The sequence below is a fragment of the Talpa europaea genome, assembly GCF_964194135.1.
Source record: "Talpa europaea genome assembly, chromosome: 10".
Taxonomy (NCBI): domain Eukaryota; kingdom Metazoa; phylum Chordata; class Mammalia; order Eulipotyphla; family Talpidae; genus Talpa; species Talpa europaea.
The window spans coordinates 755,183-778,757 of NC_140077.1; the positions used below are offsets into that span (position 1 = coordinate 755,183).

Consider the following 23,575-nt stretch of genomic DNA (forward strand, 5'->3'; position numbering starts at 1 on the left):
GCAAGGCCCCGCATTCCGGCTCGCGTCTCCGTGCGCCGTGCCCAGGGAGAGGCCCAGATCGCTCACGCCGGGGGTGCCCATGAGCCCGGGGCCCCTGTGCGGGTGAGCCGGGACGTCCCTGGCGGCGACTCATTAAACGGGCAGTTTACCACTGGGTCCTGCACGTCTGACTCGCTTTTATTTCCTGAGCAGGGAGGGAGTTTTATGCGACGATCAGCTGTTTTTATCACCAACAGGAAATCATAACCAGCGGAGCCACCGGCGGCCCGAGCCGGCCCCTCGGAGCCTGTCCCTGCCCTGTCCCTCGTGTCTTGCCAGTAATTAGCGGGTGATCTGCGGCCCAGGGGCTGCTGGTTGGGGTTCTGTGGGTCAATTGGCCTCCTAATGAAATCGCCTGGTTTTTCTAATTGGATCAGTGGCGTAAACTCTGCCCTTAACACATACACTGTTTTAAGACAACTGTTCTCAACACTCCCCGTAAGGCTGATTATCTATCCTGACCTTGTTCCCCCACGAAACAAAGTCTTTCCATCCCCAGGAAATGCTGGGAGCGGCCGGGCTTAGGGACACCCACGCGCACCCGGGCCGCCTGCCCGGGGCCTGTCCCGCGAGTGACGGCACAGGGCACCCCCATAATGCCGGGGCGCGGAGGCCCGTCCAGTGTGCTCTCCCCTCGCCCCAGCAGACACCCGGCCCCGGAGCGATGTTGGTTGGCGTCGGGGCCCTCATCCTCCCTCGGTGCCCCCCTCCCCCCGCCTTCCTGGCCGTTCCCCTGGTGAGTGGGCGTCACGCCACTCCCGGCCCCTCGGGGCTCCTGTCCCCGGCGCTGCGGACAATGGGTTATCCATGTCCTGGGCGTTAGGGTGCCCGTGACCAGCGCTTCCTTCCCAGCACCCTGCAAGGGGGGTGCAGGCCACACGTGGGCTGGGCCCTCCCTGCGCCTCCCTCAGGGGACCCCTCCCCAGGGGCACATGGGGTCCCGCTGAGCCTGACGGGCACCGGCGTGAGGCCCTCGGCGTGAGGTGAGCTGTAGCGGCCCCACAGCCAGCTCAGGACAGGGCTGCTCTCTGGACAAGCGTATCTTGCCCTCGCCCGGCTTTCAGGGGAGAGGACACGCTCTTCCTGAGGTCTCCGAGCTTGGGTTAGTGCCGGAGAGCCAGCAGGGACCACCCCACGTCCGGCAGCCGCGGGCTGTGTGGGCCCCCATGCGGCGGCCGCTCCCTGCAGGGAGTCAGCCCTGCTCCCCCGGGTCTGCTGGACACCGTGGTGGTGCGTGGACCCCGTCCGTCCGGACGGGCCTGGCTTGCACTGACCCCCGAGCCGCCCACCCCGCCTCGCCTCGGACACGCTCGTCCCCCCCAAGCTGCGTGCGTCGCGGCCAGACCCAGGCGTGCTGCCCGACCGTCCGTCCCTAACACCCAGCAGTCGCCGCCATGTCCTCCGGGCTGTGCTGCACGCTCTGGGACCGAGACAGACGCAGGAGGCCCCGGCCCCTGCCTGGCGGCCACTCCAGAGCTACAGAGATCAGGTCCTCGATTCCCTCCGGCCTCCTGCCTCCTGCCTCCCAAGGGTCCTCCTGCTTCCGGGGGCTCCAGCCGCGGGGTCCACGCAGTGGGAGACAAATCCAGCGACGTCCTGCCCCGCGGCGGGAGGAGCCTGAACGCCTCTTGCGGCCACACCGTACCCCCTGTTGGTGGCGGCTGGGTGGCTGGGTGGCCGCTGGGCAGCGGGGCTGGCGAGGCCGGGCTGCTCCGCAGAGTCGGCCATGCCCTCAAGCCCACTTTGTCGGCATGACTGTCCTCGCGCTGGGCAGTGCTGAGCGGCCCCGGCCGGTGACCGCCCTCGCGGCTCTGATGGGAGACTTGCTGGCTGCTGGTGGGTGCGGACGAGCGTCCGGCTGAGAAAGTGCCCCCTCTCTTTCTGCTAAAGGAGCCTCCGCCCCTCCTGGTGACCAGAGAGGACGGCGCAGCCAAAGGCACGCGACCCGTGGCGTCCACCCCGGTGCCCGGATCCCCCTGGTAAGGTGCCTGAGCAGCGGGCGAGGGCCCGGCGCGGCCGTCATCCTGGAGCCCCGAGCCGCTGCCGCGCGCTAGGGCTGGGTTTGCGGCCCCGGGGCTCAGTGTCCTCAGCGGGCCAGCGCCACAGGCCCGCGCGCCGGAGCCCAGAGGGCGGTTCCCTGCCCTGGAGTGGGTGGTGGTGGGCAGCGGGCAGCCTCTCCCCGTGCCCCTGGCATCCAGGCCCCGAGACCCACACTCCAAACACCCCTGCCGGGAGCTGCGGCTTTGGTATTTACAAAGGCCCCTTTACAATGGGGTGATTTGGGGGCAGCAGAGGGGGCGGTTAAAGTAAAATTCAGCTTAAAGCCTGAAGGTCGGGGCGCAGGGCGCGTGGGGAGAAGCCTCGGGGCGAGGGCCGGGGTCGGTCCCCGGGGCCCTGCAGGCCTTGGCTTCTGTGACGAGGCTCTGGGCTCCCGGGTCAGGCTCTGATGCTGGAACGCGCCTCCGGAGGGCTGCGTGTCCCTCTGCCCGGCCCGGCCCTCCCCTCTGGTCACCGAACAGCGGGGAAAGGTCCGGCAGCAGTGACGGTCCTCTGCAGAGGACTTGGAGGCAGAGGGTCTGTGGTGGGCAGCGCCGGGGAGCCCGGCCGGCTGCTCCTGCGTGTCCGTCTCTCGGGGACCCCACGGGCGGGTGGAGAGCCGGGCACTGTCCCTGCGGTGAGGCCTGTCCTGGTGGGTGCAGGCCGCGCCGGTTGGGCCCACGGAGACAGACAGGGCTGGAGGACCAGGGGCCTGCGTGTGGGGGGCTCACGGGGGTGATGACGGAAGCTGGGACGAGGCGCCCCCAGAGCTTGTGAGGGTCGGGGTTCACTGGCTGCAGGGCGCCGGGAGCCCGGGTCTCATCGGCTGAAACACACCTTCGTCCGTGGGCTGCTCGGCGCCCGGCTGCTCCCCACGCTGGAATCCGTCGGGCGCTGACCCAGCCTGCGGACGGGGCAGCTGAGGAGAGGGACGCGGCAGCGCCCAGGAGTCACAGGCGCGGCTGAAGGCGGGGCGTGCACTTGTCACTTCAAGTGTGCACAAGATGATGCATGAGTTAAGACCGCGTGGCGCGGCTGGTCGGTCGGCTTGGAACCAACCGTGGCGCGTGGACGGGCAGCTTCTGCCCGAGCCTCCTTCGTTCACCCGCCTCAGCTCTTTGGCTCAACTCCGCGCGTGTCCCTGGGCGGGCACCGGCTCTGCCTGGACATGCATGTGCCGCCGCAGGCCGCTGTCCCTCTGCCCGCCCCGGCACCAGCCTAGCAGGCCCCTCTGCAGCGCTGTCCCTGGCGGAGAAGCTCGCGGCAGGACGTCGGGGCTGTAACTGCTCCCGCTCCTCCCAGACCCACCTGCAGTCCCGGCTGCCCAGACCCGGCGGCCCCGTCTTGCCTGCCAGACCCTTCTCAGGCCCAGCCCCGTGTCTGGTGGACAGGACACCTGTGAGCTGCCGTCTGTGGCCGAAGTTGAAACCCGGCCCCTAAACCCCACGGCCCAGGGTGTGGCTTGGGGGGTCCTCGCCAGACGGTCTGCGTCTCAGGACCCAACACTGAGTGCCCGGGAGCCTTCGCGTCCCCAGGCAGCTGGGCGCAGCCCAAGGCAGGCCTCGGAAGGAGGTGGGGGCCGGGCGGGGAGTGCCTGCTGGGGAGGGCGAGGCTGGGCACGGCGGCGGCAGGCGGGACGGGGAGCAGGGGCTCCAGAGTCAGCCGCAGCCTCTAGAAGGGGGCGCCGGTGATGTCACGCGTGGGTGCAGCGGGGAGGCAGGGCGGCGGGTCCTGTCCCAGGCTCCTGCCCACGCACAGTGCCGTTACCTTCCCTTCGCGCTCAGCGAAAGCTCCTCACGTCACCGCGTCCACAGCAGAAAGGCCGGCAGCCCCCTCCCAGGGGTCCCCCCTCAACGCCGGCCCCAGGGCCCCCCGCAGCCTCCCAGCCCACGAGACTCTCCGCCCACAGAAAGAGGGAGGGGTCCCTCCTTTGCTGCTTGGGTTCCGTGGGGGATGTCGGAGCCACAGCCCCTTTCCCACGTCCCAGCCGGGTGGTGAGTGGCCAGGGCGGGGCGAGGGGCCCCGAGGCAGGCGGGTCCAGAGCTGGAGGCCGCGGCCCCACCTGCAATGACCACTGCTGCAGCCGGCTCTCGGCGGGGCCCACCCGGAGTGGGGTGCTGACGCCGCCGGGACACGCAGGCCGGGGGAGCCCTGACGCCCCCCCGTGGAGGCCCGGCCCCCACCAGCTCATCCTGTCCCACGGGGTCAGGAGCCCCGGCTCTGCCCCAGGCCTTCCCTCAGCCGCCAGATCCCACGGTGACTTCCAGGGCGGGGTGGTGGCCCCTCCGGGTGTCCCCGCAACCCGGGCCTTCTCGGCACCTCAGGGTCCTCTCCAGGAAGGGCCTGTCCGCCCGGCGCCCAGGACGTGGGGTTCTGCCCCAGCCTCGAGCTCAGCCCCCGAACAGCAAGAGCCACGTCCCTGCGGAGCCGCGCCTGGGGGCCGGAACTGCCCGCGCCTGGCCGCGCGAGGTGGGCGCCCACGGCCCCCTGGCACTCCTCCCCCGAGAGGCCAGCGGCCAGGAGCTTTGGCGCCTCCCGGCCAGGCCTGCAGCAGCGGGGGACGAGGAGAACCCCATGCAGGCAGGGGTCTCCGGCCCTGCAAGCCGGGGACCAGGAGGGGGAGGCCGGGCCAGCGCCTCCTGTGCCCATCCTGGCCTGTCCCAGGCGGAGCCAGAGGTGGGGGCAGCCCTGGTCTTGACCCCCTGGATGCTTTGAGGTGGGATGGAGTCCCCAGGGCCTGGGCTGCCGGCACCCCTCCCTGCACCCTCCCTCTGGGATGCTTTCCCTCCTTACTCTTCCCTCCTCTCTGCTGAGCTTCCACGTCCGCCCTGGGCACTTCGGGCAGCTCCACGCAGGACCCCGCGGCCCAAGCGCGGAACGTGCCCTTGCTGCCGGCGCCTGCAGGCCGTGCTCGGGCCAGGACCCGTGCCAAGGGCTCGCCCTGGGTTCCCCCAGAGGCCGGGTTCCCCTAGGCTGGGTCCGTGGGGGACGACCAGACGCGGGGGGCGGGGGGCTGGTGAGTGGGATGGGGTGAAGGGCTGGGAGCCCCAGACCCGCCTCTGCTGCCGCCCTGCCCCGTGCCCAGAGGCTGCCCGGCGTGGGCTGGGTCCGAGGGCGGGTGCCCGGGCTGGGCCGGATTTCCGGGGGGAAGCCTGGCGGCTGAGCGTGCTCCCTCCGCAGGTGCGTGGTCTGGACGGGCGACGACCGGGTTTTCTTCTTCAACCCCACGATGCAGCTGTCGGTGTGGGAGAAGCCGGGGGACCTGCGGAACCGCGGGGACCTCAACCGCATCCTGGAGGACCCCCCGCACAAGCGCAAGCTGGAGGCGGCAGCAAGTAACTGGGCGGGCGGCCCCGTCTATGGGGGGGGGGGGCGCCGGCCTGCAGGGCGGGGCAGGGCTTCAGAGCGCACCTGGGGGGCTGCGGTGGCCGAGGCTTTAGGGTGCGCCCTGGCCCTGGAGGGCTCCTCCCGACCTGCTTCCCCGGGGGTGCGGCTCCGCCCCCCCGCAGCGCAGCCTCAAGGGCAGCAGATGGAGCCGACTCCTCGCGGGAGGGTCTCCGTTTGGCTTCTGTGGGGTGTCTGGTGGGGCCCCGGGACACTCGCCTCGGGGGGCTCGAGATGGCACAGCTGCGTTTCTACTCAAATGCAGGGGTGCGTGGCTGGGGGTGTAGAGGACGGTGGAATCGGGGTTTGGGCTTTGATTCGGAGCATTGTTAGCGGTGCTGAGAGTGGGGCCGGACGGCTCTTGCCAAGCGGCCGCGGGCTCTCGGGATGGGCGCGGGGGGCGATGGTCGCTCAGCCCGCGACAGCGGGTCCTCGGCAGAGCCCGCGATGCTGCGGGTGCGGGCGTGGCCAGCGCGGGGCTGGCTCGGCCTCGGTCTCCGGCCCCTCCTCTGGCGAAATGGATGCTGCAGGCGGGGGGAGGCCGGGCCAGAGTCCGTCCCGGCAGAGCCTCAGCCCCGCCCGCAAGTGCGCGCCAGGAGGGCTGGGCTGTGGCCGCCGGGCCAGGGGACGCTCCTCGCCTCAGCTCGATTCTTGCAGGAGACTGGGCGGCCCCCCCCCCCGCCTCCCCGTTCTGCAGCGCGGCAGGGCCGGCTCAGGCAGGGGCCCACGAGGCCAGGTGCAGCTGGCGTCCGCTTCTCTCACCTGGACCAGGATAGGCCTGAGGGACATGGTTCCCCGCAGAGCTGCCCCTTCGCAACCTGCGTCCCGGGGCTCTGAGGCCCGCAGGAGGGGACGGTGCGGGAGATGCCTGAGCCCCGACGCGGCTGAAGGGTTTGTCTGACGGAGTTACTCCCGTCGGCGGCGTCAAGCGGACGGGGTGGGCCACGCGGGGGCCGGGGCTTCCGCAGAGGAGGTGGCGGGGACGGGTGGCTGGCCGTCCTCCTGGGGTCCCAGCCGGACCTCACGCTGGCCCGTCCACGCTGGCTGTGCTCACGGCCCGCTGGGCGCCGGGGCCTGGGTGGTCCCGGGTGGTTGGTGTGAGGACAGGCGCCCGGAGACTGGCCCTTCCTGGGCCCGGCTGCGGGTTCTGGAAGAGCCGCCTCCCGGGGCGCCCGGGGGGACCCAGCTGGACCACGCCAGCCCCGCGGCCCTGTGGGGTCGGCCGCGTTTCCCAGCAGCGAGTCTCGCGCCGTGAGCGTCCTGGCGCCTGTGTCTGGCCTGCGATGGGGCGGCTGAGCGTTCCCGTGGGCGGCGGGGCTTTCAGGAGACAAACGGAATGAATAGATTTTATAAAATGGCTGCCGCGTCTAAGTGCTGGTCGGCTCGGGGCGTGTCCCTGCGTGTGTGCCTGGGCACCCGCGGGGGGCGGGTGGGGGCAGGCCCTGAAGGCGCCCCAGTCCCCGGGGCGGCCGAGCGCGGAGCCCCGCCCCCCTCCCCGCAGCCGAGGCGCCTCCTCGCTGACATTGCGGGGCGTCAGGCGAGCTGAGTTATTTCCAGTCACCTTGCGGCGCGCCCAGGGTTTTTATGGCCGCGGCTGAGCCCTTAGTGGAGAGGAACAGCCGCGGAAGGGGGGGCGAGGGGCCGCGCCCGGCCGTGCTCCCCGTGGGGCTGCCTGGTCTCCACCCAGCCCTGCCCCGCCGGTCCCCCGGGTTCCCCAGGACCCGGTGGGCACGGGGAGGGCCCCGCAGCTCCTGAGTGGCACAGGGTGGACGATGTCGGATACTAGCTGGCCGGGGTTGGGGGGGAGGTGAGGTGGGGGGCTGGGGAGGTGAGGGTGGGGGTGTTGGGCGTCTGCAGGGGGACAGTCTCACAGGCTGGGGGGCCCTGGGCAGAGCGGCCCCTGCCCGGCCCACGGGCCTGGAGGACAAACCCCGCGAGCAGGGCCTCACAGCTGCGCTCCCGGGAGCGTTGGTCGCCTGCCAGGCTGGAGAGGCCATCGGGGCCCCCTTGTTGGTGTCTCCTGCTCCCTTTGGGGCTCGGGGAGGGCGCCTCACTCGAAAGCCCATGGGCTCTTCCCAGAGGGCGGAGGCCGGGTCTCTGCAGCCTTTGAAGCTCGTGGTCAGTGGTGCGAGGCCCACGGTGAGGGGCCCGGCCTGGGGCTGGGCCCGGAGCGGGGCCGAGTGAGCGGGCTGGCCTGTGCTCGTCCTGCGGCCTGGCCGGCACCTGTGCAGGGGCTTAGCCCGTGGAGGCGCCTCCTTTGTGCAACAGAGCGGTCAGATTCCCCCTGGACAGCCCAGAGGCGCCGGTGGGCCAGCGCCAGCTGCAGGGAGAGTCTGTTTCCTTCCAGCCGAGTCTGCTTACAAGTGGGGCTTCCAGGGGCTTCCCCAGGGCTCCCCAACCCGGCTGCCTGGCTTTCTTTCAGCCGACCCCGGCGACGGATCCAGCTCGGAGGACGGCAGCGACGACCAGAACGTGAAAAGCAAGAGGAACCGGTAGGTGTGGCTCCCCGACCCGAGCGGCCGCCCTTACGGGGTCAGGGTCTGTGGCCTCATCCAGGCTCTGAAGCCTCCTCTCTCAGAGGCCCTTCTGGGCTCCTGCGGGCGCCGCCCCAGTGGCCGCAGCCCGTCCAGGCCCCCCAGGGCCCCGCAGCCCACGCCCCCGGCGGCCGCCGGCTCCCAGGACTGAACCAGCTGCCTAAGCACACGCGGGTGCCGTCCGGCCCTCGGCTCGCGGCAGGCACCCCGGAGGCAGCCCCCGCTCAGATGCAGGTGGCGTCTCCCCTGCAGGGCACTGCTCTGGGGTCCTTGGGGCCTCTGCGCGGCGGGGGCTCGGCCACGGCTCTGCCCTCCTCGTTCCGTGCGCCTCCTGGGCCTTTTGCCGCGTCCTGGTGCCCCTGAGCCACGCTGGGCCTGGCTCCCGTCCCGCTGGTCTCTGCACTGCTGGGGAGCGGCGTTTTCCGGACCCACCTCTTGCGCGGGCGCTGCCCTCTGCCCGCAGTCCCCCCGGAGCCGCCCGCTGCCACCCGAGCTTGTGACAGCGGCTTTCTCTGGAGGTGTGTGGTGTGGCTCGCTTTCCCACGGCGGGCGCTTTCTTGGCCAGATTCTCGGCCTCTCGCCCTGCGTCCTCTGCCTGTGGGACACAGGGCCTGTCCCCTGCTGTCCCTTCGCTGATGCTGCTGGGTTGACTGTCCGTTCTCTGGAGTTGGCCCCGCTGGGGTCCTGGCTCCGCGGCCCCTTGTCCCTGCGCACGCCAGGGCCTCGCTGTCCATCCTTGGGGTCCCCTGTTTCCCCGGGGCTGCCGCCCACCGCTCCCACTCAGGGAGCCAGTCTCGCCTCGTGCAGGCCTGTCCCCTGCTGTCTGAGCCCGGGCCGCTCTGCCCCGGGGGAGGACCGGGCGGCTCAGCGCCTGCGCTGCGGGAGCCGTGAGGTTGCTCCCCTCTGCAGCGTCTCGGTGCTGTTAGGGGCCCGGTCCCAAGGCGCAGCTGGGCCGTGTCTCCTCCTGCCCCGCTAAGGGCTATCGGGGCAGCAAGTCCAGGCGGGAGAGGACCTTGGGTTTTGTTGTTCCTCTACAAGCCACCGTCAGCCTCTCCGCTGCACCCAAATCCTCCGTCTCGAGGGCACAGCCCAGGCCGGCGCATCCACGCACATCAGGATCGAGCTCCCGGTGACCTGAGAACCGACGGGGATCACCCCCGGGGGAGAGCACCTGGGGCTGACCCGCCCTTGGGGGATCACAGTGTGGGCTCCTGGGCCGGGCAGGGGTCCCAGAACAGGACACGCTGGGCCCAGGTGGGCGCCGCACCCCGGGAGCATATGGGCTCTCCTCACTGCCGGGGTCCTGCCCACTGGCCAGGCCAGCTCTGCCTGCGGGGGGGACGGACGGTGGACACAGCTGGTCATGGCCTACGATCTGTAGCCTTTAGCAGCACCTCCCAGGGGGTGCGGGACGGAGGCCCAGGGCCCCTCCTTGGCCAGGACACCCAGGGCCGCCCAGGAGGACCACATCTTGCTGTCGGACAGAACCGAGCCACGGGAGAGCGGCGTGCAGTCGGGCAGCCGGTGGATGCGGGAGGGGAGCGTCGGCCCCCAGCCCAGCGCCCGGGCCCTCCTCCTGTGGGCTGCGTGTGCCCAGCCACCGGCTGCGCCTGTCCCTCACGGGCGGCCTGGCCTCGCGGCGAGGCCAGATGATCTCTAGCTTCGTGCTCCGACCCAGCCAGGGCCTCTCGGCGGCGGCTCCACGGGCCGGCGACCTCCTCCCGCCCAGTGGCTTTGTTCGCAGCTACCCCTGGAAAGGGGTGGAGGCCCCCGCATCGCCCCCACGAGCCCCGAGACCCCAATTGACTCGCCGTTCTCCTGACTGCCAGAGCCTGCGCTGCGCTGCGCGGAGGCCGGGGGCCGGAGAACACGGCTCTCGAGTGCCTCTGCCAAGGCCGTTTGTCACGCGCACACAATCCAGCGTCGGAGGCCCCACAAGGCAGAGAGACTTTGATTCCCGCAGAATCTCACGCTCGCCTGCGCCGGAGTTATAGGCTCGTGGCGTTTTGATGATAAATTTCCAGCCTCTTTGCCAGAAGAAAGAAGAGGTTCTCCCGCCTACTGAAGCAAATAAAAGGTGAGATGCCCCCCGGCTGAGCAGACAGGGCTGGCCCCGAGGCTAGTGGACGCCAGCGCCAGGAGACCAGGCCGGCGAAGCAGCCGCGTCCACCCCTGCCCGAGCCGGGGCCACCCCCACCCCGTCCGACCTGTGGAGCGTCCCCTGCGCTGCACCCGCTGTGCCCTGTGGGCGGCCCCGCTGCATCTGTTTGGACCGAGTGTTCAGTTCCCACCCCCGACGCTGCCTCTTGCGCTGTGCCCCCCCACGGGCCCTGGCTGTGGAGACAGAGTGGGGCTGGAGGGGCTGATGGACATTCAGATGGGCAGCAGCCCCAAGACCCTAAAGAGCCCCATCTTGGGGGGTCTTGAGAGGGGCAGCGCCACCCCCTGCACCCCCACTCCCTGTACCCCCCTGTATCCCCACTCCCAGTACCCCATCTCCCTGCACGCCCTCCCTGCCCTTCCTGGAGCAGGATGCCAGACTGGCCACTCACCCAGCTGCCCGGTGTCAGCCCGCGTGAGCAGGGCGGTCACGTTCAGACTCATGGGCAGCAACATCCGGGCCAGCTCTGAAGCTCCCCATGGCCGGGCAGAGACTGGGACGGGCGTCCCGCCAGCGCATGCCACAGGGACGGCTCAAGACCCTGCAAGGCCCAGCCGTGGGGCCACTCGTGCTGGGAGCCAGGGCCACCCAGGCGTCCTGTGCTGACTGTGCCCTGCCACTGCTTACAGCTGGCCGCTGGGCGCTGGCCGGGTGAAGCAGGACCCCGGGCACCCCACCCTGACCCAGGGCCCGCAGGGAGGGCAGCTCTCACCCAGCGGAGCTCCTGCAGGGCCGCTCGCCCAGTGCCTGCAGCCTCAGTGCCCCCAGCGGACCTGCGGGCAGGCCGGCATCCAGCCCCAGTGCACAGTCGGGGTGCAGGCGCCTGGGGGCGGGCTGGTGGCCCCTGCCAGAGCCGCCCTCCGTTGGCGTTTCCTGCTCACTGGGCTTAGAGCCGCGGATGCAGACGCAGGAGCCTGTTGTGCGTTTAGGAGCCGCAGCGCCGGGAGGCACAGGGACACGGTGACGGCGGAATCAGGCGTTGAATATTTCAGCAGGATCAGAAATGAGCAGGTCATGTTCCCGCCGCCCGCCCGCGCCGGCGAGCTCAAGGCCGCCTCGTCTGCAGCAGAGACCATAGCAGAAAGGAGGCGCGGGGCGGGCTGGACAGCCACTTGCCCGAGGCCGCTCACCCGGCCACACCCCTTGCCCGGCGCCTCTCGGACCCTCTCTGCGTGGGGTCGGCCGCCTGGACACAGCCTCATCCGCATCTCCTCGGCCTGCTCTGCAGTCGGGCCAAGGTCAAAGCCGGCAGCTGCTGATTCTCTCAAGTGGGGGGCAGGGAGGGCCTGGGGAGGGGGCGCCGGGGCCACTCTGGGAGGGCCTGAGCCCACACTCCCTGGTGCCGACACGTGGCCTCGGCCAGCTCCGAGCCCCCACCTTCCGAGTGGCCAGGGCCCCTGCACACGGACGCCGGGTGTGTGGGGGTGCGTGGGGGGTATGTGGGGGTGCGGGTTGTGCTGAGAAGGGCTTCAGCACAGCTGCAGGGAACCCTGCCCCCCAGCCCCTCCCTCCCCCTTTCTCCCCCCACCCCACCTGCTCCCATCGTGGGGACAGTGAAAAGCCACTTTCCTTGACCCATAACCTGCAGCTGGTGGACTGACCGTCCTTTGCCGGGTGGCCTCAGGTGGCCGCCCGAAAGACCTGGGGTGGTGAGGTCATGTCTGTGGTCTAGGGTGTTCTGGGCAGTGGCAGGTGAGGTCCCCTCTTTGCTCTTCAGTAGCACTGGCCCCTGAGAGGCAGAGTGACCGGCTTGCTGAGCCTGGACCCGTCCGGCCAGACATGTGCCCGTGGGGCAGCGGGACACGCCCAGACCTCCAGACCCAGGGCAGGGTGCCCCTCACGTCCCAAAGGGTGGGGACGGCAGGCCCTGGGCCTGGGGACCCTGACCTGGGATCGGCTGGACAAGGCCAAACCCCTCTCCTGCCACACCTGGCCCGGACGCTCCCCAGCGCCCTGCCAGCCTCCGGGGCATGGCCAGCGGCTCGGGCGCCCTGGGACCCCATCGGCTGGCAGCAACGCCAGGCCGCCCCCACGCTGCTGTTGTCAGCTGAGAATTCCTCACAGAGCAGTCCCGGCCCACCCTTGGAACGAGACACACGCAGCCCATGGTGACCTTCTGTTCCCAAAATCCCACATGATCACATGAAGGGCAGAGACTGTGCGTCCGGAGGTAGCTGGTCTGTGAACGGCCCCCGCCGGGCGGCACCCATGTTGTGGGTTAGTCCGGGGCTGCCCTGAACAGCAAAGACGCCGTGAGGGAGGGCCCAGGCCTGCCAGGCGGGCCCGTGGCGTGAGTGGCCGCGTGTGCTGGTGACCGCGGCGTGTGTCCGGGAGCGGGCGTTGTGAGCGCGGCTGTGCGCAGAGGCTGGGCCTGAGTGGGCCCCTGAGAGGCTGGGCCTGAGTGGGCCTGAGAGGCTGGGCCTGAGTGGGCCCCTGGCCTGGGCCTCGGGGCGCTGGGTTGGGCCTGGACGCCCTCCCGCCCTGCGAGTTGGTGGGCTCGGCCTCCACGGAGCGGGCGCTTTGGTCCAGACTGAAGCTGCTCTGGAGGGCCTGGGGCGGGAGCCGGGCCGGGGGCAAGCCGGCTGGCTCCGTGGCCTCCAGGAGGGAGGCCTGCTTCCCTTGGGCACCCGGCGTGGCACAGCCTCCCCTCGCCCCCCCCCACCTGCGGTGCCTGCGTCGTCCCAGAGCCGGACCCTCCTGGCCACCTGCGCGGCTTTGCTGCCTAGAGGGACCGAGCCCGCCGTCCCAGGCGCGGGGAGGTGCAGGGCCGGGCGCAGCGGGGCCAGGGCTGTTTACCGTGTCCTCTGCCCGAAGGACGGACGGCCGCGAGAGCCCCGGGCTGGCTGAGATGGACAGCGGCGACCCAGGCCCCAGGACGCCGCCCCCGATCCTGCTGCCCCTGGAGGAGCGGGTGGCCCACTTCCGAGACATGCTCCTGGAGCGTGGGGTAAGGGCGGGGCCCCCCTGGAGCTCGGTGAGGGGGAGCCTCCCTGGAGGGGCCCTGGAGGGGCCGTCCTGGGGCCCCAAAAGGAAGCACCGTGTCTCTTGTTGGGGTCGGTCTCGGGTGTCCACCCCCAGAGGGCTGCCCAGAGCAGCGAGTGCAGCAGGACCCCTCTCCCTGGAGCCCCCAAGCGTCCTCAGCAAAATCCGGAAGTCCAGACAGCCCGACTCTGGGGAGCCGCGGAGCCGGGTCCGGGGCTCCTTCCAGGGGACTCCTGCCCGCTCTGCTCAGGGGTGCATAGGCAGGTGCGAGGGACCAGGAGGAGGGAGCAGCGCCCGAGGCCACCGGGGGCTGAGGCCTGAACCCCGGTCAGCAACCCCAGGCTGCCCCGCGGCAGGAACAGCTGCGACAGGACCCTCCGAGGGGCCCGGGCAGGGCTGGGCTGCCCGGTGGGCAGGACTCTGGGCTTGGGCGCAGCCGGGCATCCTCTCCTTGTTCTGTCAGTGGGGAAACAGCCTTGGCCGCATCGAGCGGAAGGAGAAGCAGCCTAGGCCAGCCCACCATGCCGGGCCACCTGACAGGTGCACCGTCCACGCGGTGCCAAGGGCAGCTGGCCCCACGCCGGACCACAGAGGACGTGCTTGTTGGCAAAAGTCAGGGTTTTAAAAACTGCCTTCATCAGGCTGATTTAATTCCAAAAGGCTGCAGCCCCTCCCGCCCCTCGGGTTATTGTTTGGCGCTGCTTCGACCACGGACTCCTGGCCACCGGGGCGGCTGGGAGGTTCGCCCTGGCCCGGCCGGGTGCTGCCTGACCACTATCCCCACCTCGGGCCGGGTCCACCCAGGGGCGAGTTCCTGAGAGGGAGGCGGGAGGCGGGGCCGCCCCTTCCCGCGCTGGGACACGCTGCGCCCGGACCCCCTGCTCGCTCTCCAGACACCCCAGCCGGGCGGGTCAGTAGTGACCAGGCTCAGGGAGCCCCCGTGGAAACAAAAGCCCCACGCCAGCATCTGCGCTTCCCGGGACAGGCCAAGCCCCTCGCGAGGACCCCAGGAAGTCGCCTGCGGCTCCCACCCTGACTCCCGCCCTGGGGACCCTGCCAGCTCGTTTTATAAGTGCGGGGTCACGGGGTGAGCTGAGCCCCTGCGATTTCTAGTTGCTAAAGAGGAGCCTCGGGAAGGTCGCGTTTCCAGGGACGCGGGTGAGCGAGGCCCGCGCTGCGCTGGCTCTGAAGCGAGTCCCCGTGGCGGGACGGGCTGGGCCGGGGCGCCTGGGAGTTGGCCGAGGGCCGAGGGCCGAGGGCCGGGCCGGGCAGGGTTTCCCGGCTTGTGGTAAGTGCATGGGCTTGAAGGGAGGTTTTCCTTTTCGTTTTCCCGGCACGCGCCACCGAGACCTCTGTCTTAGACTTCGCTCCTAAGGAGGCGGGTTTCACCGAACAGCAGATTATTAATGTAACCCTTGCTGCTTCCGTGAGCACATCAGGGACCGTTCATGGAGTTTTCCTTCTGCGCAGTCAGTCCCTGGGACCTCGCCTGACGCCCGGGAGCCGCAGCGTGGGGGCTCGGGGGCTCCGCAGCCCTCTGGGCGGGGCCGGGTGCCCGTGGCCTGGCGCGGCGCCCGCTTCTGTGTGGGGTGGAGATGCCCCTCTGCTTCCTGGGCTCCCCGGAGCCCAGCGGTGCCCCCCGAGGCGCCCCGAAGTGAGAAAAGAGGAAAGACCCCGAGGCGCTACCCAGGAGGCTCCGCCACCAGCGGGGCGCGTTCCCTCCGGTCTTTTTCTCTAAAGTTAATTTTTTTTTAAATCTCAAGAAATTTGTGTCCTGGACTGCAACCAGCTCTGGCGCAGCTGAAGAAACCATCGTTTCAATGTAATTGCGTTTCATCCCCTTCGGCCTAAATCGTGCCCCCAGCTGTCCTCGGCGAGGCTCGGGTGCAGCCCTGAGCCCGGAGGCCGCGCCAGGCGGGCAGGCCCGTCCCCATGGCCGCTCCTCCCCCTCGGGCCCCCGCTCCCCTCTGCTCCGGGAAGGGCCTGGCGCCCCTGCCTGTCCCGGAGCCTCGTCCCCCTCACCCCTTGCCTGCTCCTGGAGAGCACAGAACCCCAATGGGGGAGCCCGAGGGAGGGAGCCTGGCTCGGGTGCCTGGCCAGTCCTGGAACCTGCCGGGTTGGGAGCGGGGGGGGGGGGGGGTGTCGGGAGGGGACCTGGGGCAAAGAAAGAAGGAGGCAGAGGCCAGGGAGTGGGCTCTGCCACAGGCCAGCGGCCACCCGGCGTGGCCACCCTGTGCTGGGGTGACAGGCTCCTCGTGCCGGGTCCCCGTGAGCCTCAGCCTGCTGGGAAGTGGGTCCGTCACCGAGGACAGACGTCGTCATCAAGGGTCTCCTGGCGCTGAGCTCGGGAGTGCGGGAGACGCGCCCTCCCCGAGCCGGGCTCTGAGCTCTCAGAGGCCTCCTTCCTCCCCTGGAGACGGGCTGTCCACGGGCGCGGGCAGCGGGCAGCCTGGCGTGTCTGCGGGTCCCGAGCCCGCGCCCTCCTCCGCCGCCCCCGCGCCTCGAGGCTAAGCGCACTGTCCACTCCCCCTCAGGTGTCCGCGTTCTCCACCTGGGAGAAAGAGCTGCATAAAATCGTGTTTGACCCCCGCTACCTCCTGCTGAACTCCGAGGAGCGGAAACAGGTAACGCTGGCTCACCCTGGGGACAGCCCGGGAGACGCAGGCTGGGGGGGATGCGGCTGCCCCTTTGGGGGTGGGGTCTGCACCCGCCCGTGAGAGCGGGGTGAGCGCGGGTGCAGGGACGGTCCTGGAGCTGCCCCCAGCACAGCCGTCAAGGCCCAGAAGGCAAACGCTCACACTCACAGGTTTGGGGACCCTGACACACCCCAGGGGCCGTGCTGGAAAGACTGAGGTCGTGGTGACAGTCGTGCAAGGGGAGAGGCCCAGGGGACAGCAGCAGCAGGAGCAGAGGATGGAAGTTTCTAGAGCAGGTCCCTGGAAAGCAAGACATGGCTCAGAGGGACCAGGCCTGGAGGTCATGGTTGTTGGCACAGTGGGCCACGGAGCCAACACTGCTTCCCAGATTGGACAGACGGACAGACGGACAGGCGGCCAGACTGCAAACACGGATGGTCCCGGCCCAGCCGGGTCTGGAGACGAATCCCGGAGGATCCACAGCCCTGTCTGGCCCCCCAGCGGCGGCGACCCCTCTGCTCTTGGGGCAGACGTGACGGGCGTGGGTGTGTCGTGAGGGGCAGACAGAAAGCAGGAGGGCAGAGGGGGGGAGCGGCCACACGTGCCCCAGGCCTCACACCAGAGCAGAGCCAGCGGCCACCATCCTCAGCCCCGGGGTCAGGAGCTGCCTGGGCCGCGTGGGGCGCCTGCTGTGTGGCCATCTGCTCCTGCCGCTGGCTGGCCCCTACGGGCTCTGGGGCAGGCCAGGTCCCCCAGACACAGGACTGCGTCTCCTGGCGCTGTTGCCAGCCAGTTGAGTCACATTTTCTGGAAAGAAACCTTCGAGCACGTGAGAAGTGCTTAGAGGTGCCTCAGAAAACGCTGCGTTGAGCCGCGCGGACGCCCACGTCCCCGGGGTGAGAACCAGGACCTCGTCATGGCCAGGCGTCACCTCTGCCTTTTGTGATACGAAAAGCCAGAAAGTTCGACTATTCAACCAAAACAGTCAGAGCCTGTCATGTGTGTCCGACACTCCGCTGAGCCCGCCCTCAGGACGCGCCTGCCACGCTGGGGGCCTGCGTGCTCCCCCCACGGCCCTTCCCGCTGGCGCAGGACCCGGGAGCGGCCGCAGCAAGCCCTTCTGCTGAGCCAGGGAGCACCGCTCGCGATTCAGAGGCGCCGGCCGCCCTCCGCGTCCCTGGTTAAAGCTGGTTTTTGAGCCCAGAGCCAATGATGTGGTGGCGGGAAGAGACGCAGTGCCCTGGGGTGCCGAGAGCGCCAGAGCCCATCGGCACAGCCGGCTGGGCCAGCTGCCCCGGGTCCGGCCATCCCGGCCCCGCCACCCGGGGGGGCGCCCTGGTGGAGAAGCACGTGGCCTCTGGGAACCCAAGTCTCACCCCAGCCGGCAGCGGGGATGGAGGCTGGCCGCTGACCACACTGTCCTGTCTGGTCTGCCGCCCGCGACAGCTCTGTCTTGTGTGTTTTCAGATATTTGAGCAGTTTGTCAAGGCCAGAATCAAAGAAGAATACAAGGAAAAGAAAAGCAAACTGCTGCTCGCCAAAGAAGAGTTCAGGAAGCTTCTGGAGGAATCTAAGGTGTCGCCCAGGTAGGGGGGTGTCGCCGCAGTCGCAGCTGAACCTCCCCAGGTATCCTCAGAGCAGCTCTGGAGCCCGGGCGGGGTCACGCGCAGGGCTGAGCCCCACCGTCTGGGACCACAGGGAGGAGGACTCTGCCGGCCGCCGCCCTCTCTCCTAACAGCCCTGGCAGTGCCCCCTCACTGTTCATGGGAAACCCACTAGGTCGTAATAATTTAACACAAAATGAAGCGTCTGCAGGGGCAGGGGCCGCAGGCCTGGGCCAGGGCCCAGCTCCTCTCCTGGGCCCCGGGCGCCTCCTGCAGGCCAGGTCGGCCCGAGCCGCACTGGCCCTGGCTTCAAGGTCAGCCCTTGAAGCCAGCCCTTGGGCAAGCCGGAGCCTGCACCTGCGAGATGTGTCCACTCCTGTGTCCCTGAGCTGTCCAGCCCGCGGGGCCTCGCCTGTGTCCTTGTCAGAGGCTCCCTGACCCAGCACAGACCCACTCTCGGTGTTGGGGCCCGACAACATGTCAGTCCCTGGGGCAGACGTCGGCGTCAGCACAGAGCGAAGCCCATGCCGGCATCCCCTGGTGGGGGACAGACAGGGTTCCGGGAGCAGGGTGGGCGGGGCCACGGCCAGGCTGCTCGCCCCTAACCGCTAAAGGGACACGTTTCTGGAACAGACCTGCGGGAGCTGTGAACAAGGCGTGGGGGGTGGCGCAGGAGGGGGCAGTGGTCGGTCGGGCCAGGGTGAGAGCCGCGGTGCTGCTCACGCAGGGGCTGGCGAGGGTCCACCGTCCCAGTGGCGCGGGCCTGCGAGCGGGAAGCCGGGAGGCTCTCGGCTGGCAGCTCAGGAACCTGCTTGCTTTCCAGGACCACCTTCAAGGAGTTTGCCGAGAAATACGGCCGGGATCAGAGGTTTCGACTTGTGCAGAAACGAAAGGACCAGGAGCACTTCTTCAACCAGTTCATGCTTGTTCTTAAGAAACGGGACAAGGAAAACAGACTGAGACTCCGGAAGATGAGATGAGTGTGGGAAATGCAACAAGACTGAGAGTTCCGGGCAAGGGGCGAACAGAGGAGGAAGCACAGGCAGTGGGGCGTGTGCACAGGGGGCGTGTGCACAGGGGGTGTGTGCACAGAGGGGTGTGTGCACAGGGGGCATGTGCACAGGGGGCGTGTGCACAGGGGGAATGTGCACAGGGGGCATGTGCACGGAGGGCTGTGTGCACAGAGGGGCGTGTGCACAGGGGGTGTGTCCACAGGGAGCTGTGTGCACAGAGGGTGTGTCCGTAGAGAGCTGTGTGCACAGGGGGGCGTGTGCACAGGGGTGTGTCCACACAGGGGTGTGTCCACAGAGAGCTGTGTGCACAGAGGGGCGTGTGCACAGGGGTGTGTCCGCAGAGAGCTGTGTGCACAGAGGGGCGTGTGCACAGGGGTGTGTCCGCAGAGAGCTGTGTGCACAGAGGGGCGTGTGCACAGGGGTGTGTCCGCAGAGAGCTGTGTGCACAGAGGGGCGTGTGCACAGGGGTGTGTCCGCAGAGAGCTGTGTGCACAGAGGGGCGTGTGCACAGGGGTGTGTCCACAGAGAGCTGTGTGCACAGAGGGGTGTGTGCACAGGGGTGTGCCCACAGAGAGCTGTGTGCACAGAGGGGTGTGTGCACAGGGGTGTGTCCACAGGGAGCTGTGTGCACAGAGGGGCATGTGCACAGGGGTGTGTCCACAGGGAGCTGTGTGCAGAGGGGTGTATCCACAGAGAGCTGTGTGCACAGAGGGGCATGTGCACAGGGGTGTGTCCACAGCTGTGTGCACAGAGGGGCGTGTGCACAGGGGTGTGTCCACAGAGAGCTGTGTGCACAGAGGGGCGTGTGCACAGGGGTGTGTCCACACAGGGGTGTGTCCACAGAGAGCTATGTGCACAGAGGGGCGTGTGCACAGGGGTGTGTCCACAGAGAGCTGTGTGCACAGAGGGGCGTGTGCACAGGGGTGTGTCCGCAGAGAGCTGTGTGCACAGAGGGGCGTGTGCATGGGTGTGCTCTGCAGGTGCCGTGGGCTTCCTTCTCAGAGGATTACTGTTTCATATTGAAGCTCTCTCTTTTGTACGATGTTCAGAGTTTGATGCATTTCTAATGGCCATGATATGTCGATCTCTTAATTGTTTTAATTATGCAAATGACTGGTAATATATACAAATTAGAAATCCACTGCAGGTTCGTCACAAAGCAGCAGCGTCCCCACGGTGGAGTCCATTCGCTGAACCTTCTCTGAAGCCCCCGGGGCCCGTCGGCGGCCCGTCCAACTCCGGAGAGCAGCAATAGGCCATCGTCGCCACGCGCGCGGCGCCGGACGCCTGGCCCGGACCTGGGCCGCCGCGGTGGGCCCGGGAGGGCGGTGCGGCCGCCACAGTTCCTACTGACAGAAGAATTATTTTGTACAAATTCATCATATGAATATTTGAGTTATTTTTATCGTACGGCCAGAGTTTGCATGAGATTTTTCTCATCATCTTTGTATAAAAAATTTTTAATTTTTTTTAAGTAATAAATATTTTAAACCAGCGTGCTTCGGCGGCTGAGCCTTCCCGGAGCCCCTCAGCGCGTGTCTCGGCGCTGGTGGGGCCACTCGGACCACACCGCTGGGTCTGGAGAGCCCAGCACGCCCGTCCCCGAGGGGGCACAGCGCCCACAGGCAGCTCCTCCTGCCGGGCGTCCGCGGAGCCCCTGAGCCGCCTCCTCTGAGCAGGATTCGCAGGTCAGCTACAGGGCCCCTGTCCTCGCTGGTCAGCTACCGCGCCAGCCTGTCCTCGTCACCCCAACTCAGGGCCTGTGCTCCATGGGGGCCACCCATGACCCCAATTCGGGGCCCATGCTCTGTGGGGACCCCCGTCACCCCATCTCCAGACCAGATACCCAGGCCGCCAGCCGTGGCCAGTCCTGCTAGGCCGGCTCAGTGCAGTGTCCGCTCTGCCCCTGCGCTGCGGCCTCCTGGCTGGCCGAGCCATCGGGATGACAAATCGCTCCAGCCAGCTGCCTGCCTACGGGCGCCGACCTGTCGAGACCTCGGTTTGCAAACCACAGATGAACAGCTGCCCTCCGGGGCGGGCTCCCCCCGCACAGAAAGCCTCGCAGCAGAATGGCCACCTGCGCACCCTCCTGCCCGCGCACCCTCCGCGCCGGGGCACCCTCCGCCTCACAGGCTGCCGGGGCCTGCCGGAACACTGGCAGGTGTGGAAACCGCTCCAATCCCCCCCACTCCTCCGGGCAAGTGCCCTCAGGGGGGGAGCCCCTGGCCTCCCCCGCCCTCCCCCGCCCGCAGCTCGCTCCGAAACCAGAACCGGCCTTTCCCCAAGGCAGGGATGATGCCAGCGAGGGAGGGGGCGAGCGGGGCTGGGGGGGACGCGCCCTGCTGTGGGCTGGGCCCGGCCCGGTGGTTCCTCTCGCTCTGCACCCTCGCGCGAGCCCGCCTGTACTCCAGCCACCAGCTCTGGGAACCCACGCCCCGGGGGATGGCAGAGGCCGCGGGGGACCGACCAGTTCCCGGGTGCCGGTCTTCCCTGGCACCCTTTCTCCTGGCTAGGTCCGGCCACAGCGGGCGTCGTTGGGGGCCACTGGCCCTTGTCCCGATGAGCCCAGGACGGTGCCGGCGGGGAGGGGGGGGGCGGCTTTCAAACCTCCCCACAGGCCCGCAGGCTCAGCCTGGCTCCAGGAGGGTGGGCAGGGCTGCCCCGGGGGCCCGGCAGGTGGTGCCCGTGGAGGGCTCCGTCACATCCTGAGAGAGACACCTGCCCCCCAGGCCGTGGGCTGCAGGCCACCTGCCCTCTCCCTACCGGCCTGCTCACGCACCCCCGGGACTTCCCAGGTGTGGGGGGCAGGGCCTGGCTCCGGCCCATGGGGCAGAGTTCGGGGGACCCAGGGCCAGCCCAAGGAGCCTCCTCTGGGTGCCCACGCCTGCCGGGCTGTTGTTTCAGGGGCACCGAGGAGCGTCACTGAGATGCTGGACGCATAGAGGCCTCAGAACAGGGGTCACAGCAGGCTGAGGGGCCAGGACCCCCAGGCGGGAAGACTGAACGGAGCTTTCCTTCCCGTGGGCTCTCCTGGGCAGTGCCCCTTGCCTGGAGCCCGCTGGCCGCCAACTCTGTGCCAGACTGGCACTGGTCCGAGCTGAGCAAAATGCCCAGTCTGAGAAGCTGCCCGGCCCCGGCTCCCCCAGGCCCTCCTGGCCCACACTCCCCCCTTCCCCGCCCGCCTCGCCCGCTGCGTCTGTGGGGCCCGGGGTGGTGCGGGCGCCCCGCAGTGTGTGCTGCGCTGGCGGGGGCGGGAGCGCGCTGGGGCCCACGCTGGCTGCACCCCCGGCGCCGAACGGGCGACTGAAACGAGGCCACAAACACGCAGGAGTTTAGGTTTTATTTAGGATATAAAAGAAACGCTCGCTGCGCCCTGCACGTCATAAACATCTCTTGCCACCACACGCCACTTGGCAGCTCACCCCAGATTCCAGACAGGGGGACCCCGCGGGTCTGCCTGCCACAAAGGCGGCGGCTCAGGACAGGGCGCCCCGGCAGGCAGCAGGGCCAAGGCCGTCCCCCACAATCAGACCCCACCCCATGTCCCATGGCTGTGGGGCCCACGTGCCCCGAGTCAGGGCACGGGTCCTGGGTTACAGACTTGGGGGTCCTTTGTGTGGGGGTGCTGCAGCCGAGCCCCTGCCGCCGCCCTGTCTCCCGTGGGCAGCCAACGGCCAGGCCCCCCTCGGCGACACCCTGGGACTGTCACAGCCGACCGTGGACGTGGCCGCGCTGGACCCGGCTGTGCTGGGGGTGGGAGCAGACGCGCCACCCCTGCTCGCGAGGCCGGCACCCCCGTGTCTCCCGCATTGACACCCAGTGTAGCCCCTCCCTGCCTCACTCGGGGTGACACCCAGCCTCCACCCGGCGATGCCAGCGGCGGTGTGGGGAGAGTCGGGACGTGACCCCCCAGCGGGGCTGGGCGGAGGCAGCCCCGAGGTGATGGCTGGGCTAACGGCCTGCAGAGCTGTTATTATAATCCCATTTTCTTATTATGCAGACTGAGATAGGGTGGAGAATATATAACCTGATTATGCACATATAATGTATTAAGCCAGGAAGGTCTTAAAATTAAAACATTTAAAAAGAACTATCTGGGGAGGTAGTTAAAATCCATTTAAATCCTTATCAAATAATGAAAATACTTCAGAAAAAAAAAATCAGCCTCTTAGCTATGTGCTCACTTCCGCAGTCATTTGTGTTTTTAGTAAAAAACGAAAGACAAATTCACATGAAAATATTTAGGATTGAAGGTGCCTTGAAGCTGCGCTGAGTCAGCGGACGGGCTGGGGCGCGGGGAGCGCGCGGAGCCGGGGTTCGGGCCTCGGAGCCCAGCGCCCGCCCGTCCCAGGCCTCTCCCTCTGGGGGCCAGAGGCCGCCCGGCTCAAGGTCAGCCGCCTGCCCGTTCTTTTCCTGATTTTAGAATCAGCTTAAAATATAAATTTCTGATGAAGGGCCGATAATGAGATTAGAGCAAAATCTGCATCTCTAGGAATTTATTGGAAGTCTCAGCAGTTGTGGTATAAAATATTGATTAATTGAAAGATCTTTTCTCCTGCAAGAGAGAGACAAGAGGCTAAAGTTAGAAGGTGGGAGGGCAGGTGCCCCGAGGCCGGGCCTGGGGGCTGCCGCGCCCTCAGGGGACGCCCCCTCGGTGCGCCTGGGGCTGCGCCGAGTCCCCTGCTGGGTTTGGGGGAGCTCAGCGGTTTGTGCTAATGCAGGGACCCCTCTCCCAGGACCGTGAGGGCACTTTGGGGCGGTGGACTTGGAGGAAAGAGCTGGGGACCAGCCTGGAGGGGTGGCCTGAAGTCGGGGTCACACATGAACGCGCGCGGCCTCCAGGCCCTCCCTCCCCGGGGCTCGGCGGGACGGGCGGGGGCGCCCTGGGCTCGGAGGCCTCCTGGCTGGGCTCCCTGCTCCCGGGTGCTGGGCTGGAATCGAAAGTGTCAGACCACCGGGTTCAGAAATTATTAAATGCATCATCCCCTCCTGAAATATTCATTTTATTTTGCTATAAAATGTTCGTGATGAGCACATAAACAGGGAGCCTCACGCAGCTGCTGCAAACAGCGCGAGGCTCTGCCCCATCCCCGTGGCGGCGGCGCTGGCCGCGAGGCGCCCAAGCCTGCGGGAGGCACCGGTCACGGCCGCGGTCAGCAGCTTCCCCGGGCGGCCCTGCCCGGCG

General features: G+C 68.4%; 1 protein-coding gene across 1 annotated transcript in view; it reads left to right on the forward strand.

Moving 5' to 3' along the window:
* The window catches only part of TCERG1L (transcription elongation regulator 1 like), a gene marked incomplete at both ends in the record, with an annotated part of 44,512 nt that extends 26,155 nt beyond the window's left edge, over positions 1 to 18,357 (forward strand). The window contains 7 exons of the mRNA XM_084245620.1: positions 1,930 to 2,018; positions 5,257 to 5,411; positions 7,883 to 7,952; positions 12,970 to 13,102; positions 15,672 to 15,761; positions 17,241 to 17,359; positions 18,201 to 18,357. Coding sequence (XP_084101746.1) covers positions 1,930 to 2,018; positions 5,257 to 5,411; positions 7,883 to 7,952; positions 12,970 to 13,102; positions 15,672 to 15,761; positions 17,241 to 17,359; positions 18,201 to 18,357 — 813 coding nt within the window. The remainder of the gene's footprint in view (positions 1 to 1,929; positions 2,019 to 5,256; positions 5,412 to 7,882; positions 7,953 to 12,969; positions 13,103 to 15,671; positions 15,762 to 17,240; positions 17,360 to 18,200) is intronic.
* Positions 18,358 to 23,575: the final 5,218 nt, after the last annotated feature.